General features: G+C 45.4%; 1 protein-coding gene across 5 annotated transcripts in view; it reads right to left on the reverse strand.

Moving 5' to 3' along the window:
* MTM1 (myotubularin 1) overlaps nucleotides 1-13,114 on the reverse strand; it is a 70,691-nt gene that overhangs the window by 25,188 nt on the left and 32,389 nt on the right. For all 5 annotated transcript variants that reach the window (XM_067471699.1, XM_067471696.1, XM_067471697.1 and 2 more), the window contains exons 8-9: nucleotides 9,067-9,216; nucleotides 5,782-5,970 (exon numbers count right to left, since the gene is read on the reverse strand). In XM_067471699.1, coding sequence (XP_067327800.1) covers nucleotides 5,782-5,970; nucleotides 9,067-9,216 — 339 coding nt within the window. The remainder of the gene's footprint in view (nucleotides 1-5,781; nucleotides 5,971-9,066; nucleotides 9,217-13,114) is intronic.

The raw sequence follows: 13,114 nt of genomic DNA on the forward strand, positions 1-13,114 counted from the left end.
TCTGTGTGCCCAGGAGGGAGTCTCTCGTTTGGTATCAATTCTGGGTTTGAGCCTGCCACTTTTGGACTCTCGCTTGCTGAGGTGTTCCAGCGAGTGTCTCTGTAGATCTTATATACCGCAATTCTCAGCCCAGGGGCGACTCATTGCAGTGTACAACATGAAAAAAACAAGTGCAATCTACAAAGCATAGTGCAAAACTGTCTACAATTCATCATAATCATAAAAACATCTTATCAAAACTACAACATTACTACAAAATTACTACTACATTCCGAATCGTCTCATCGTCAAGCCACCAATCCGATATCATTTCCGTTTTTCCATTTCTATGGTCAATTGCCAGTCATTGCACTTCTTGGTCAAATGCCTTCTTAAATAGCCAGGTCTTTAACTTCCTGCGGAATATTAGCAGGGAGGGGGCTAGCCTGATGTCCACAGGAAGGGTGTTCCACAGCCGAGGAGCCACCACCGAGAAGGCCCTATCTCTCGTCCCCGCCAGCCGTGCCTGTGACGCAGCCGGGATCGAGAACAGGGCCTCCCCGGAAGATCTCAAAGTCCTCCTGGGTTCATAGGCAGAGATGCGGTCAGTTAGGTATTTCTAGATTTAAGTCGTTGGTGTGCTGGCTGAGACCCAAACAAGGGATGAGCTGGAGATGTCTCTGCCTTGGTCCTTTCACTATTGGCTGCTACTTCCCAGTGGATGTCAGGTGGTGCAATACCGGCTAAGCAGTGGAGTTTCTCCAGTGGTGTAGGGCGCAGACACCCCGTGATAATGCGGCATGTCTCATTAAGAGCCACATCCACTGTTTTAGCATGGTGAGATGTGTTCCACACTGGGCATGCGTACTCAGCAGCAGAGTAGCATGGCGCAAAGGCAGATGTCTTCACTGTGTCTGGTTGTGATCCCCAGGCTGTGCCAGTCAGCTTTCCTATGATATTGTTTCTAGCACCCACTTTTTGCTTGATGTTCAGGCAGTGCTTCTTGTAGGTCAGAGCACGGTCCAGAATGACTCCTCCCAGGGATTTGGGTGTGCTGCAATGCTCCAGTGGGATTCCTACCCAGGTAATAATCCTCAGAGCTTGTGATGCTTGTCTGTTCTTGAGATGAAAGGCACATGTCTGTGTTTTATATGGATCAGGGATCAGCTGGTTTCCCCTGTAATAGGCAGTAAGAGCACCTAGAGCTTTGGAGAGATTCTGTTCAACCATCTCAAAGCTCCCTGCTTGAGTGATGATGGCACGATCATCAGCATAGATGAAGCTCTCTGTCCCTTCTGGCAGTGGCTGGTCATTTGTGTAGATGTTGAACATGGATGGAGCAAGCATGCTCCCCTGAGGCAGGCCGTTCTTCTGTTTCCGCCATCTGCTTCTCTGGCCCTGGAACTCAACAAAGAAGCTCCTGTTTTGTAGCAGGTTTCCTATGAGGCGGGTGAGGTGGTCGTCCTTTGTGGCCCCAGGTTTCAGCGGTGACCAGGGGAGCTTTTGCACAATTAAAACTCGTGCGCCAGCTGCGCCCGTACCTTGGGAAGTCTGACTTGGCCACAGTGGTCCACGCTTTGGTTACATCCCGTTTAGATTACTGCAACGCTCTCTACGTGGGGTTGCCTCTGAAGACTGCCTGGAAGCTCCAACTAGTCCAGCGAGTGGCAGCCAGACTACTAACGGGAGTGGGGTACAGGGAGCACACCACTCCGCGGTTACACCAGCTCCACTGGCTGCCAGTCAGCTTCCGATCACAATTCAAAGTTCTGGTCTTAACCTATAAAGCCCTAAATGACTCTGGCCCAATTTACCTGTCCGAACGTATCCTCCCCTATGAGCCATCAAGATTACTAAGATCGTCTGGAGGGGCCCTCCTCTCGATCCCACCGGCCTCACAGGCACGTCTGGTGGGGACGAGAGACAGGGCCTTCTCGGTGGTGGCCCCTCGACTCTGGAACTCTCTTCCACTGGAGATCAGAACTGCCCCTTCGATCTTAACGTTCAGGAAACAGGTGAAAACCTGGCTTTGGGGATTGGCATTCAACGAGTGAGCCATGATCCTGTGACATGGATGGATGACTTTGACGAATAATGACTTTGATGACGACTGACCACTGTAATCATAGGATTGTATTTTTGCCATTTTAATTGTTTCAATGTTTTAATGTTTTAGTGTGATTTAGAAATATGATGTTTTAATGACGGTCTGTAATATTGATGTTGGAAACCGGGATACAAAACTACCAAATAAATAAATAAATAAATGCTATACATTTTTCTCAGGAGGAGGCGGTGGTTCACAGTATCCAGAAAATGCTGAACTTGTTTCAGACAAAATGCCCGTGGACTCCCTAACAAACACATGCCTGTTAGGTTTGCAAGTCCACTCCTGCCTGAAGATCCGGGCCGTTTTCAAGGGCAGCCCCATGTAGCGTGCATTGCAGTAATCCAGTCTAGAGGTGACTAAGATCTTCAGGCAGGAGTGGACTTGCAAACCTAACAGGTATGTGTTTGTTAGGGAGTCCACCTTAGTCACCTCTAGACTGGACTACTGCAATGCACGCTACATGGGGCTGCCCTTGAAAACGGCCCAGAAATTCCAGATGGTCCAATGGGTGGCAGCCATGTTGTTAACTGGGGCTCCTTACAGGGAGAGGTCAACCCTCCTGTTCAAGGATCTCCACTGGCTGCCATTCATTTTCCAGACCCAATTCAAGGTGCAGGTTCTTACCTACAAAGCCCTGAACGGTTTGGGACCCGCTTACCTGCGTGATCGCATCTCTGTGTACGAACCCACACGATCCCTTCAATCATCTGGAGAGGCCCTGCTCACGATCCCACCTGCATTGGTGGGGACGAGAGAGAGGGCCTTTTCGGTGGTGGCCCCTCAACTCTCGAACTCACTTCCTAAGGATATCAGGCATGCCCCAACCCTGGCAGTCTTTAGGAGGAGCCTGAAGACGTGGTTGTTCCAATGTGCCGTCCCGGAATAATGACCCCATAGCACTTTGTCCCTCTAAAGCACTTGACATTTTAGGTCTGCTTGTACGTTTTCCACAAACGTCACTTTCACCTTTTCGCCCATGCTCCAGCATTACTTTCAATTTCAATTTTACATTTGGCCATCCCACAGTTTTAATTGTGTGTTAATGTTGCATTATTTTATTGTCTATGTTTTTATTTTAACTGCTTGTATTGTTATTATTGCTTGTATTGTTGTGTTTGGGCTCGGCCACATGTAAGCCACACCGAGTCCCTTGGTTATTATTAGTGTTGTTATTATTATCTGCTCTCCCCTCCTCCTCCATCTCCTCCTCCTCCATCTCCATTGTGGGGAGGCTAAATTAACTGATTTATGAGGCCATAAAGAAGACTCCAGCAAAGCATTCCAGCGGGGAAGCATGCGGGGAATGCGGAAGTGCTTCATCAGCGTCGCAGATGGACAAGGAAAGCGACAGCTCCACATTAGGTGCCACCTTAAAGTGTAGAGAGGCTAAATTAACTGATTTATGAGGCCATAAAGAAGACTCCAGCAAAAGCATTCCAGCGGGGAAGCATGCGGGGAATGCGGAAGTGCTTCATCAGCGTCGCAGATGGACAAGGAAAGCGACAGCTCCACATTAGGTGCCACCTTAAAGTGTAGAGAGGCTAAATTAACTGATTTATGAGGCCATAAAGAAGACTCCAGCAAAGCATTCCAGCGGGGAAGCATGCGGGGAATGCGGAAGTGCTTCATCAGCGTCGCAGATGGACAAGGAAAGCGACAGCTCCACGTTAGGTGCCACCTTAAAGTGTAGAGAGGCTAAATTAACTGATTTATGAGGCCATAAAGAAGACTCCAGCAAAGCATTCCAGCGGGGAAGCATGCGGGGAATGCGGAAGTGCTTCATCAGCGTCGCAGATGGACAAGGAAAGCGACAGCTCCACATTAGGTGCCACCTTAAAGTGTAGAGAGGCTAAATTAACTGATTTATGAGGCCATAAAGAAGACTCCAGCAAAGCATTCCAGCGGGGAAGCATGCGGGGAATGCGGAAGTGCTTCATCAGCGTCGCAGATGGACAAGGAAAGCAACAGCTCCACATTAGGTGCCACCTTAAAGTGTAGAGAGGCTAAATTAACTGATTTATGAGGCCATAAAGAAGACTCCAGCAAAAGCATTCCAGCGGGGAAGCATGCGGGGAATGCGGAAGTGCTTCATCAGCGTCGCAGATGGACAAGGAAAGCAACAGCTCCACATTAGGTGCCACCTTAAAGTGTAGAGAGGCTAAATTAACTGATTTATGAGGCCATAAAGAAGACTCCAGCAAAGCATTCCAGCGGGGAAGCATGCGGGGAATGCGGAAGTGCTTCATCAGTGTCGCAGACGGATGATGAAAGCGACAGCTCCCCTGGCGGCCAGAAAAAGTTAAATAGCTTCTGTCTATGTCTATATATGTTTGTATGTCAAAATTGGCATTGAATGTTTACCATATATGTGTACACTGTAATCCGCCCTGAGTCCCCTGCGGGGTGAGGAGAAGGGCGGAATAGAAAAGCTGTCAATAAATAAATAAATACATAAATCTCCTCCTCCTCCAAAGCAAAGCAAGTACACCACTTAAAACCATAGACCACTGAAAGAAGAAAATCTAGAGGTATCTCCTAGGCCTGTTCAATCCATGGTTCTAAATGATCCTAAAGTACTTACAAAACTAAAGTGCTGGTGGTGAAAATTTCAGAACTCTAACAAAACTCTCAAAATTTCATTATGAAGGGCCGTTTCTAATTGGTTCTGTCAGAAAAATTACCAATAATGAAATAATAATGAAATTTTGAAAGAGTCCTGTAGTTTTAGTTTTGTAAGTACTTTAGAACCATAGACCACTGAAAGAAGAAAATCTAGAGGTATCTCCTAGGCCTGTCCAATGCATGGTTCTAAATCAGGGGTCAGGAACCTTTGGCCCTCCAGGTGTGGTGGACTTCAACTCCCACAATTCCTTGAGGCTCGGCATTCGCCCCAAAGGCTTACCTTGGCCTCAAGGAATTGTGGGAGTTGAAGTCCACCACACCTGGAGGGCCGAAGGTTCCCCATGCCTGTTCTAAATGGTCCTAAAGTACTTACAAAACTAAAGTGCTGGTGGTGAAAATTTCGGAACTCTAACAAAACTCTCAAAATTTCATTATGAATGGCAGTTCCTAATTGGTTCTGTGACTGTCAAAAAAATCACCCATAATGAAATAATAATTAAATTTTGAAAGAGTCCTGAAATTTTCACCACCAGAACTTTAGTTTTGTAAGTATATTAGAACCATAGACCACTGAAAGAAGAAAATCTAGAGGTGTCTCCTAGGCCTGCTCAATGCAAGGTTGAAATGGTCCTAAAGTACTTACAAAACTAAAGTTCGGGTGGTGAAAATTTCGGAACTCTAACAAAACTCTCAAAATTTCATTATGAAGGGCAGTTCCCAATTGGTTCTGTCATAAAAATCACCAATAATGAAATAATAATAAAATTTTGAAAGAGTTCTGAAATTTTCACCACCAAAACTTTAGTTTTGTAAGTACTTTAGAACCATTTAGAACCATGCACTGAATCTCTAGCACTTCTGGACTCTGAATTGTAAATCATGTTGCATTCCTACCACAAGGTTTCTTTCAAACAGATTCTATGTCTGTGGGAAAAACGACAAGGTTTTGGTCAACCACCAGCATTGACTCTGCAGAATCAAATGATGACATGGCAACCATTTCTACAGCCCAACTACGACGTAAAAGAGGCATGTTTCTCACCCTGGATGCTCGACCAACACCCGCTTACCTTATTGGCGACGGCATTGACGTTGGGCCTTGCGTCATAGATGGTGAGTTTGGAGAGCTGCCCATTGGTGTCCCTTATGATCTCCAGGTACTTCTCGTCGTCTTTGTTCCTCTTGCCGCTCATCCCAACCAGGGGCTGGCTGCAGCGCGTGATGACGGCCTGGTTTTCCGGGTGGATCCATGATAACACCTGAGCAAGCGGCATCAAAAAATCACTCATTGCGCGAAGCATTTCATAGAATCCTAGAATCCTAGAGTTGGAAGAGACCTCCTGGGCCATCCAGTCCAACCCCATTCTGCCAAGAAGCAGGAATGTTGCATTCAAAGCACCCCTGACAGATGGTGCATTTCCTCAAAACTGTTTGCAGATTCACTACCTGCGGAAACCAGCCTCTAGTTAAAGCCTCCACACTGAGATTCCCCTTAAAGGAGTCGCTTCCTTCTCGTAGCGCCCTTTCAAGTCATACAGAGAAAACTTTAACCATACTATTAAGCTACTAGCCGTCCCCTACCACGCATTACTGTGGCCCACATGGGAGCTCTGTGTGGAAGGTTTGGCCCAATTCTATCGTTGGTGGAGTTCAGAATGCTCTGTGATTGTAGCTGAACTACAAATCCCAGCAACTACAACTCCCACATGTCAAGATTCTATTTTCTCCAAACTCCACCAGTGTTCACATTTGGGCATATTGAAGATTCATGTAGAGTTTGGTCCAGATCCATCATTGTTTGAGTCCACAGCGCTCTCTGGATGTAGGTGAACTACAACTCCAAAACCAAAGGACACTGCCCACCAAATGCTTCCAGTATTTTCTGTTGGTCAGGGGAGAACTGTGTGCCAAGTTCAGTTCCATTCCATTGTTGGTGGGGTTCAGAATGTTCTTTGATTGTAGGTGAACTATAAATCCCAGCAACTACAACTCCCACATGTCAAGATTCTATTTTCTCCAAACTCCACCAGTGTTCACATTTGGGCATATTGAGTATTCGTGTAGAGTTAGGTCCAGATCCATCATTGTTTGAGTCTACAGCGCTCTCTGGATGTAGGTGAACTACAACTCCAAAACCAAAGGACACTGCCCACCAAACCCTTCCAGTATTTTCTGTTGGTCAGGGGAGAACTGTGTGCCAAGTTCAGTTCCATTCCATCGTCGGTGGGGTTCAGAATGTTCTTTGATTGTAGGTGAACTATAAATCCCAGCAACTACAACTCCCAAATGTCAAGATTCTATTTTCCCCAAACTCCACCAGTGTTCACATTTGGGCATATTGAGTGTTCGTGTAGAGTTAGGTCCAGATCCATCATTGTTTGTGTCCACAGTGATCTCTGGATGTAGGTGAACTACAACTCCAAAACCAAAGGACACTGCCCACCAAAGCCTTCCAGTATTTTCTGTTGGTCATGGGAGAACTGTGTGCCAAGTTTGGTTCAAGTCCACCATTGGTGGAGTTCAGAATGCTCTTTAATTGTAGATGAGCTATAAATCTTAGCAACTACAACTCCCAAATGACAAAATCAATTTTTTTTTGAGTGAAGGACATACATTGGGTTGTTAGGTGTCTTGTGTCCAAATTTGGTGTCAATTCGCTCAGTGGTTTTTAAGTTCTGTGAATCCCACAAACGAACATGACATTTTTATTTATATAGATATTCAGAGCAGAACTACAACTCCAAAACCAAAGGAGTGAAGAACATACATTGGGTTGTTAGATGTCTTGTGTCCAAATTTGGTGTCAATTCGCCCAGTGGTTTTTGAGTTCTGTTAATCCCACAAACGAACCTTACATTGTATTGTCGAAGGCTTTCATGGCTGGAATCACTAGGTTCTTGTGGGTTTTTTCGGGCTATAGAGCCATGTTCTAGAGGCATTTCTCCTGACGTTTCGCCTGCATCTATGGCAAGCATCCTCCGAGGTAGAGGTCTGTTGGAATTAGGACAATGGGTTTATATATATCTGTGGAATGGCTGGGGTGGGGCAAGGAGCTCTTCCCTGCTGCAGTTAGGTGTGAATGTTCAGCTGATCACCTTCATTAGCATTTGAAGGCCTGCCTGAGCCTGGGAAAATCTCTTGCTGGGAGGTGTTAATCTGTGCCTGGTTTTTTCCTCTCTGTTGTTTAGCTGTTATAATTTTACAGTATTAAAAAACTCAAAAATTATAACAGCTAAACAACAGAGAGGAAAAAACCAGGCACAGATTAACACCTCCCAGCAAGAGATTTTCCCAGGCTCAGGCAGGCCTTCAAATGCTAATGAAGGTGATCAGCTGAACATTCACACCTAACTGCAGCAGGGAAGAGCTCTTTGCCCCACCCCAGCCATTCCACAGATATATATAAACCCATTGTTTATATATTGACTGAGTGCTGCTGCTGGTGCCTGGGAGCCAATCCGGCGCTCTCAAGCACCCCAGCAGTGCACCGCGCCCCCCTCCTCCTCCTCACAAGCTCACAAGCGGCCTCCGCGCGCCATCCGGCTCCGGCTTCTGCGCCCTCCTCCTCCTCCTCCTCGCACTTCCTGCAACACAGCTGGGAGGAGGAGGAGGAGGGCGCAGGAGCCGGAGCCCGTTGGATGGCGCGCGCGCGCGCTCACCCGAGGAGGAGGAGGAGGAGGGCGCAGGAGCCGGAGCCGGATGGCGCGCGGAGGCCGCTTGTGTGAGTTTTCAGGGCTTTATGTATGACCATGTTCCAGAAGCATTCTCTCCTGACATTTTGCCCACATCTATGGCAGGCATCCTCAGAGGTCTGTTGGAAACTAGGCCTGTTTGATCAAGAAAAAAATTCGATATTTAAAATACTAGGCAAATGGAGTTTAAAAAATGTTTTGTAAATATTTACGAAATTTCGTAAATAACAAAACATTTTTTTTGGAAAGTTTTGTAAATATTTTAAATATCGAAACAAAAAAACACCCCAATTACGAATCGATTTTAGAAACAAATTTTTTCTTGATCAAACAGGCCTAATATATAAACCCATTGTCCTAATTCCAACAGACCTCTACCTCTGAGGATGCTTGCCATAGATGCAGGCGAAACGTCAGGAGAAATGTCTCTAGAACATGGCTCTATAGCCCGAAAAAACCCACAAGAACCTAGTGAACCTTAAATTTTTATTTATATAGATTGCAGACTATATCACAAGGTCTGGCGCATCCCAATACGGGCTGATTAGCCATTCTATGCTACAGAGACTCATTTCCATCACTTAAATCAACAACAACAACAACAAACCAACATTTTATTATGGTGCGAAGATTCCGATTTGACCGTAGGTGGACAATACTTACTGGTATTCTACCTCGGGATCTAAAAGCAGACACCTTTTTGAGATCCTCGTCTGTGGTGTTATAGGGCACGACCAGAAGCGAGGGGTACGTGTCGCACAAGGCGTGATGCTCGTTGAGAAATGTGACCCTCCACTGGTCGTTAGGCAGACCCTGGAAGACAACAGAGGGGACACTCACGGGGACATCTCTCACGTCTACTTAAAACAATAGGAACATCATACACATGCTATTATGGCCACAGGGTGGCAATAACCGACCAACTTACAAGAAGTATCTACATAAACAAGCAACTAGGGAAGTCAATATTTATTTATTTACTTACTTACGATATTTATATGCCGATCTTCTCACCCAGAAAGGGACTCAGAGCGGCTTACAAGATACACACACACACACACACAATATATATATATTATATTATTAGCAAAGTACAATATCATAGAATCATAGAATCAAAGAGTTAGAAGAGACCTCCTGGGCCATCCAGTCCAACCCCATTCTGCCAAGAAGCAGGAAGATTGCATTCAAATCACCCCTGACAGATGGCCATCCAGCCTCTGCTTAAAAGCTTCCAAAGAAGGAGCCTCCACCACACTCCGGGGCAGAGAGTTCCACTGCGGAACGGCTCTCACAGTCAGGAAGTTCTTCCTCATGTTCAGATGGAATCTCCTCTCTTGTAGTTTGAAGCCATTGTTCCGCGTCCTAGTCTCCAGGGAAGCAGAAAACAAGCTTGCTCCCTCCTCCCTGTGGCTTCCTCTCACATATTTATACATGGCAATCATATCTCCTCTCAGCCTTCTCTTCTTCAGGCTAAACATGCCCTGCTCCTTAAGCCGCTCCTCATAGGGCTTGTTCTCCAGACCCTTGATCATTTTAGTCGCCCTCCTCTGGACACATTCCAGCTTGTCAATGTCTCTCTTGAATTGCAGTGCCCAGAACTGGACACAATATTCCAGGTAAAGTGGTCTAACCAAAGCAGAATAGAGGGGTAGCATTACTTCCTTAGATCTAGACACTAGGCTCCTCTTGATGCAGGCCAAAATCCCATTGGCTTTTTTTGCCACCACATCACATTGTTGGCTCATGTTTAACTTGTTGTCCATGAGGACTCCGAGATCTTTTTCACACGTACTGCTCTCTAGCCAGGTCTCCCCCATTCTGTATCTTTGCATTTCATTTTTTCTGCCAAAGTGGAGTATCTTGCATTTGTCACTGTTGAACTTCATTTTGTTAGTTTCGGCCCATCTCTCTAATCTGTCAAGATTATCAGTATTATACTTTACTATATTGTACTATACCATTATATTGTAATATTATTAGTAATATTACATGTAATATAAAATATATAATTATAATTATATAATTATATTGTGCTGGTACGGCTGTACCAGGAGCTCCAACTTTATTTTCTTTCTGTTATCTATTTGCAGTCATAGGGCAGGCCACCTGTCCATCATAATTAAGCTTTGGTTCTGCCCCTTGTTCAGGGCTCTGGGTGGGAAAAGAGCCATTTTGGGGCAGTCTCTCATAAGGAAGCTAAACTAGAGGACGTAGACCAGCTCGTCCTGTAGAAAAGAACATCCGGGGAAACAGAAACAGAAATTCCAGGGAAAAGGTCCCAAGGCTCTGGCTGAGAGCTCACAGCCTCTCAGACTCACAGCAATCAGAGGGAAAACAGCCCTGAAGTTTTCAAAGAATTCTCTGAGGGAGGACAGCACTACAGATCCATGGAACTCCAGCTGAAATATCTTCAAGTCTCGGCTGGTAGGTCTACTTGATACCCAGACGCATTTGGAATCGGTAGTAGCACCCACACCGATGAGGCATAGATAGTAAACAGCCTGGAAGAGGTTAAAAGGGGTTTTTCCTACAGAGAATGTTCAGTTAATCAAAGACAGGTGCCAGTCCATTGAGGACTAGAACAAGAAAGCCTTGAAGTGTTGTTTGAACCATTGAAGATTTGTTGTTGTATCATTAAAGACTCTAAAGACCATCACTTCAGAAAAATCCCTGAGAACCTCTCTTTGAGGCACCCTGGCTTCCCGCTGGGCTTAAAGTATATGTCATGCCATGACTAGTCATGCCAGACTAATCTGATCTCTTTTTTTGATAGAGCTACAAGCTGGGTAGATGCGGGGAATGCCGTGGATGGAGCGTAGTTGGATTTCAGGAAGGCCTTCTTGGACAAGGTCCCCCATGACCTTCTGGCAAGGAAACTAGTCCAAGGTGGGCGAGGCAAAACTACGGTGAGGTGGATCTGTAATTGGTTAAGTGGACGAACACAGAGAGTGCTCACTAATGCTTCCTCTTCATCTTGGAAAGAAGTGACAAGTGGAGTGCCGCAGGGTTCCGTCCTGGGCCCGGTCCTGTTCAACATCTTTATTAATGACTTAGATGAAGGGTTAGAAGGCAGGATCATCAAGTTTGCAGACGACACCAAATTGGGAGGGAGAGCCAAGACTCCAGAGGACAGGAGCAGGATTCAAAACGATCTTGACAGATTAGAGAGATGAAGGGCCAAAACTAACAAAATGAAGTTCAACAGTGACAAATGCAAGATATTCCACTTTGGCAGGAAAAACAAAATGCAAAGATACAGAATGGGGGACAATGAGGCCTGGCTCGAGAGCAGGACGTGTGAAAAAGATCTTGGAGTCCTCGTGGACAGGAAGTTAAACATGAGCCAACAATGTGATGTGGCGGCAAAAAAAGCCAATGGGATTTTGGCCTGCATCAAGAGGAGCATAGTGTCTAGATCTAAGGAAGTAATGCTCCCCATGCTCTATTCTGCTTTGGTTAGACCACACCTGGAATATTGTGTCCAATTCTGGGCACCACAATTCAAGAGAGAGATTGACAAGCTGGAATGTGTCCAGAGGAGGGCGACTCAAATGATCAAGGGTCTGGAGAACAAGCCCTATGAGGAGCGGCTTAGGGAACTGGGCATATTTAGCATGAAGAAGAGAAGGCTGAGAGGAGATATGATAGCCATGTATAAATATGTGAGAGGAAGCCACAGGGAGGAGGAGGGAGCAAGCTTGTTTTCTGCTTCCCTGGAGACTAGGACGCAATGGAACAATGGCTTCAAACTACAAGAGAGGAGATTCCATCTGAACATGAGGAAGAACTTCCTGACTGTGAGAGCCGTTCAGCAGTGGAACTCTCTGCCCCAGAGTGTGGTGGAGGCTCCTTCTTTGGAAGCTTTTAAGCAGAGGCTGGATGGCCATCTGTCAGGGGTGATTTGAATGCAATATTCCTGCTTCTTGGCAGAATGGGGTTGGACTGGATGATGGCCCAGGAGGTCTCTTCCAACTCTTTGATTCTAGGATTCTATATGTCCTATAGAAAAGACAGCTGTTACAGGCCCAGCGCGCAACAGAACAATATATATAATTATAATATCATAATATTGTTAGTATTACATTGCATTACAATACAATATTATAAATAATATATGTATATAGAATATATTATATTAAATTATACTCTTAGCATAGCACATAGCACAATTAAGATTGGAGGCAACATGTGGAAGAACTTTGGGATACAGAAGAAAAGTCCAACAAGAAGAGACCTGTTTTCTACCAGATGTTTCCCATCTATACCCTTGTGATTCTCTCTTTTTTATTCTTTCTTAAATTCTGGACTTTGAGCACTTTGGACTATATTTACAGGATTGTTTGAGTACGGACACTTATTTTACTATATCAGCAAAAGTACAAGGAGAAAGATCAGAGTGAATCAGGAGTGCCAAATACATTGCATAAATAATACAATATAATAATCTATATATATAAATCTGTTAGGTTGGTTCAACCGGACAGCAAAACTCCACAACCCCCCAATGAAACTTAACCAAAATTCCCATGCCCATAACACAACCCACAAGGTACAAACATATCTACTCAAAATGAAAAACAACACAACAACACACTCACAAAACGGCAAAACAACTGAGCATGCGCATTGGTGCCCAGCCGCAAGTTCCCTGGCGCGCGCACAGTCTTCTGGCCAACGTTCCCTCTGCAGAAGCCATGCCCACTCCAAG

The sequence above is a fragment of the Anolis sagrei genome, chromosome 10 (genome assembly GCF_037176765.1).
Source record: "Anolis sagrei isolate rAnoSag1 chromosome 10, rAnoSag1.mat, whole genome shotgun sequence".
Classification (NCBI taxonomy): Eukaryota; Metazoa; Chordata; class Lepidosauria; order Squamata; family Dactyloidae; genus Anolis; species Anolis sagrei.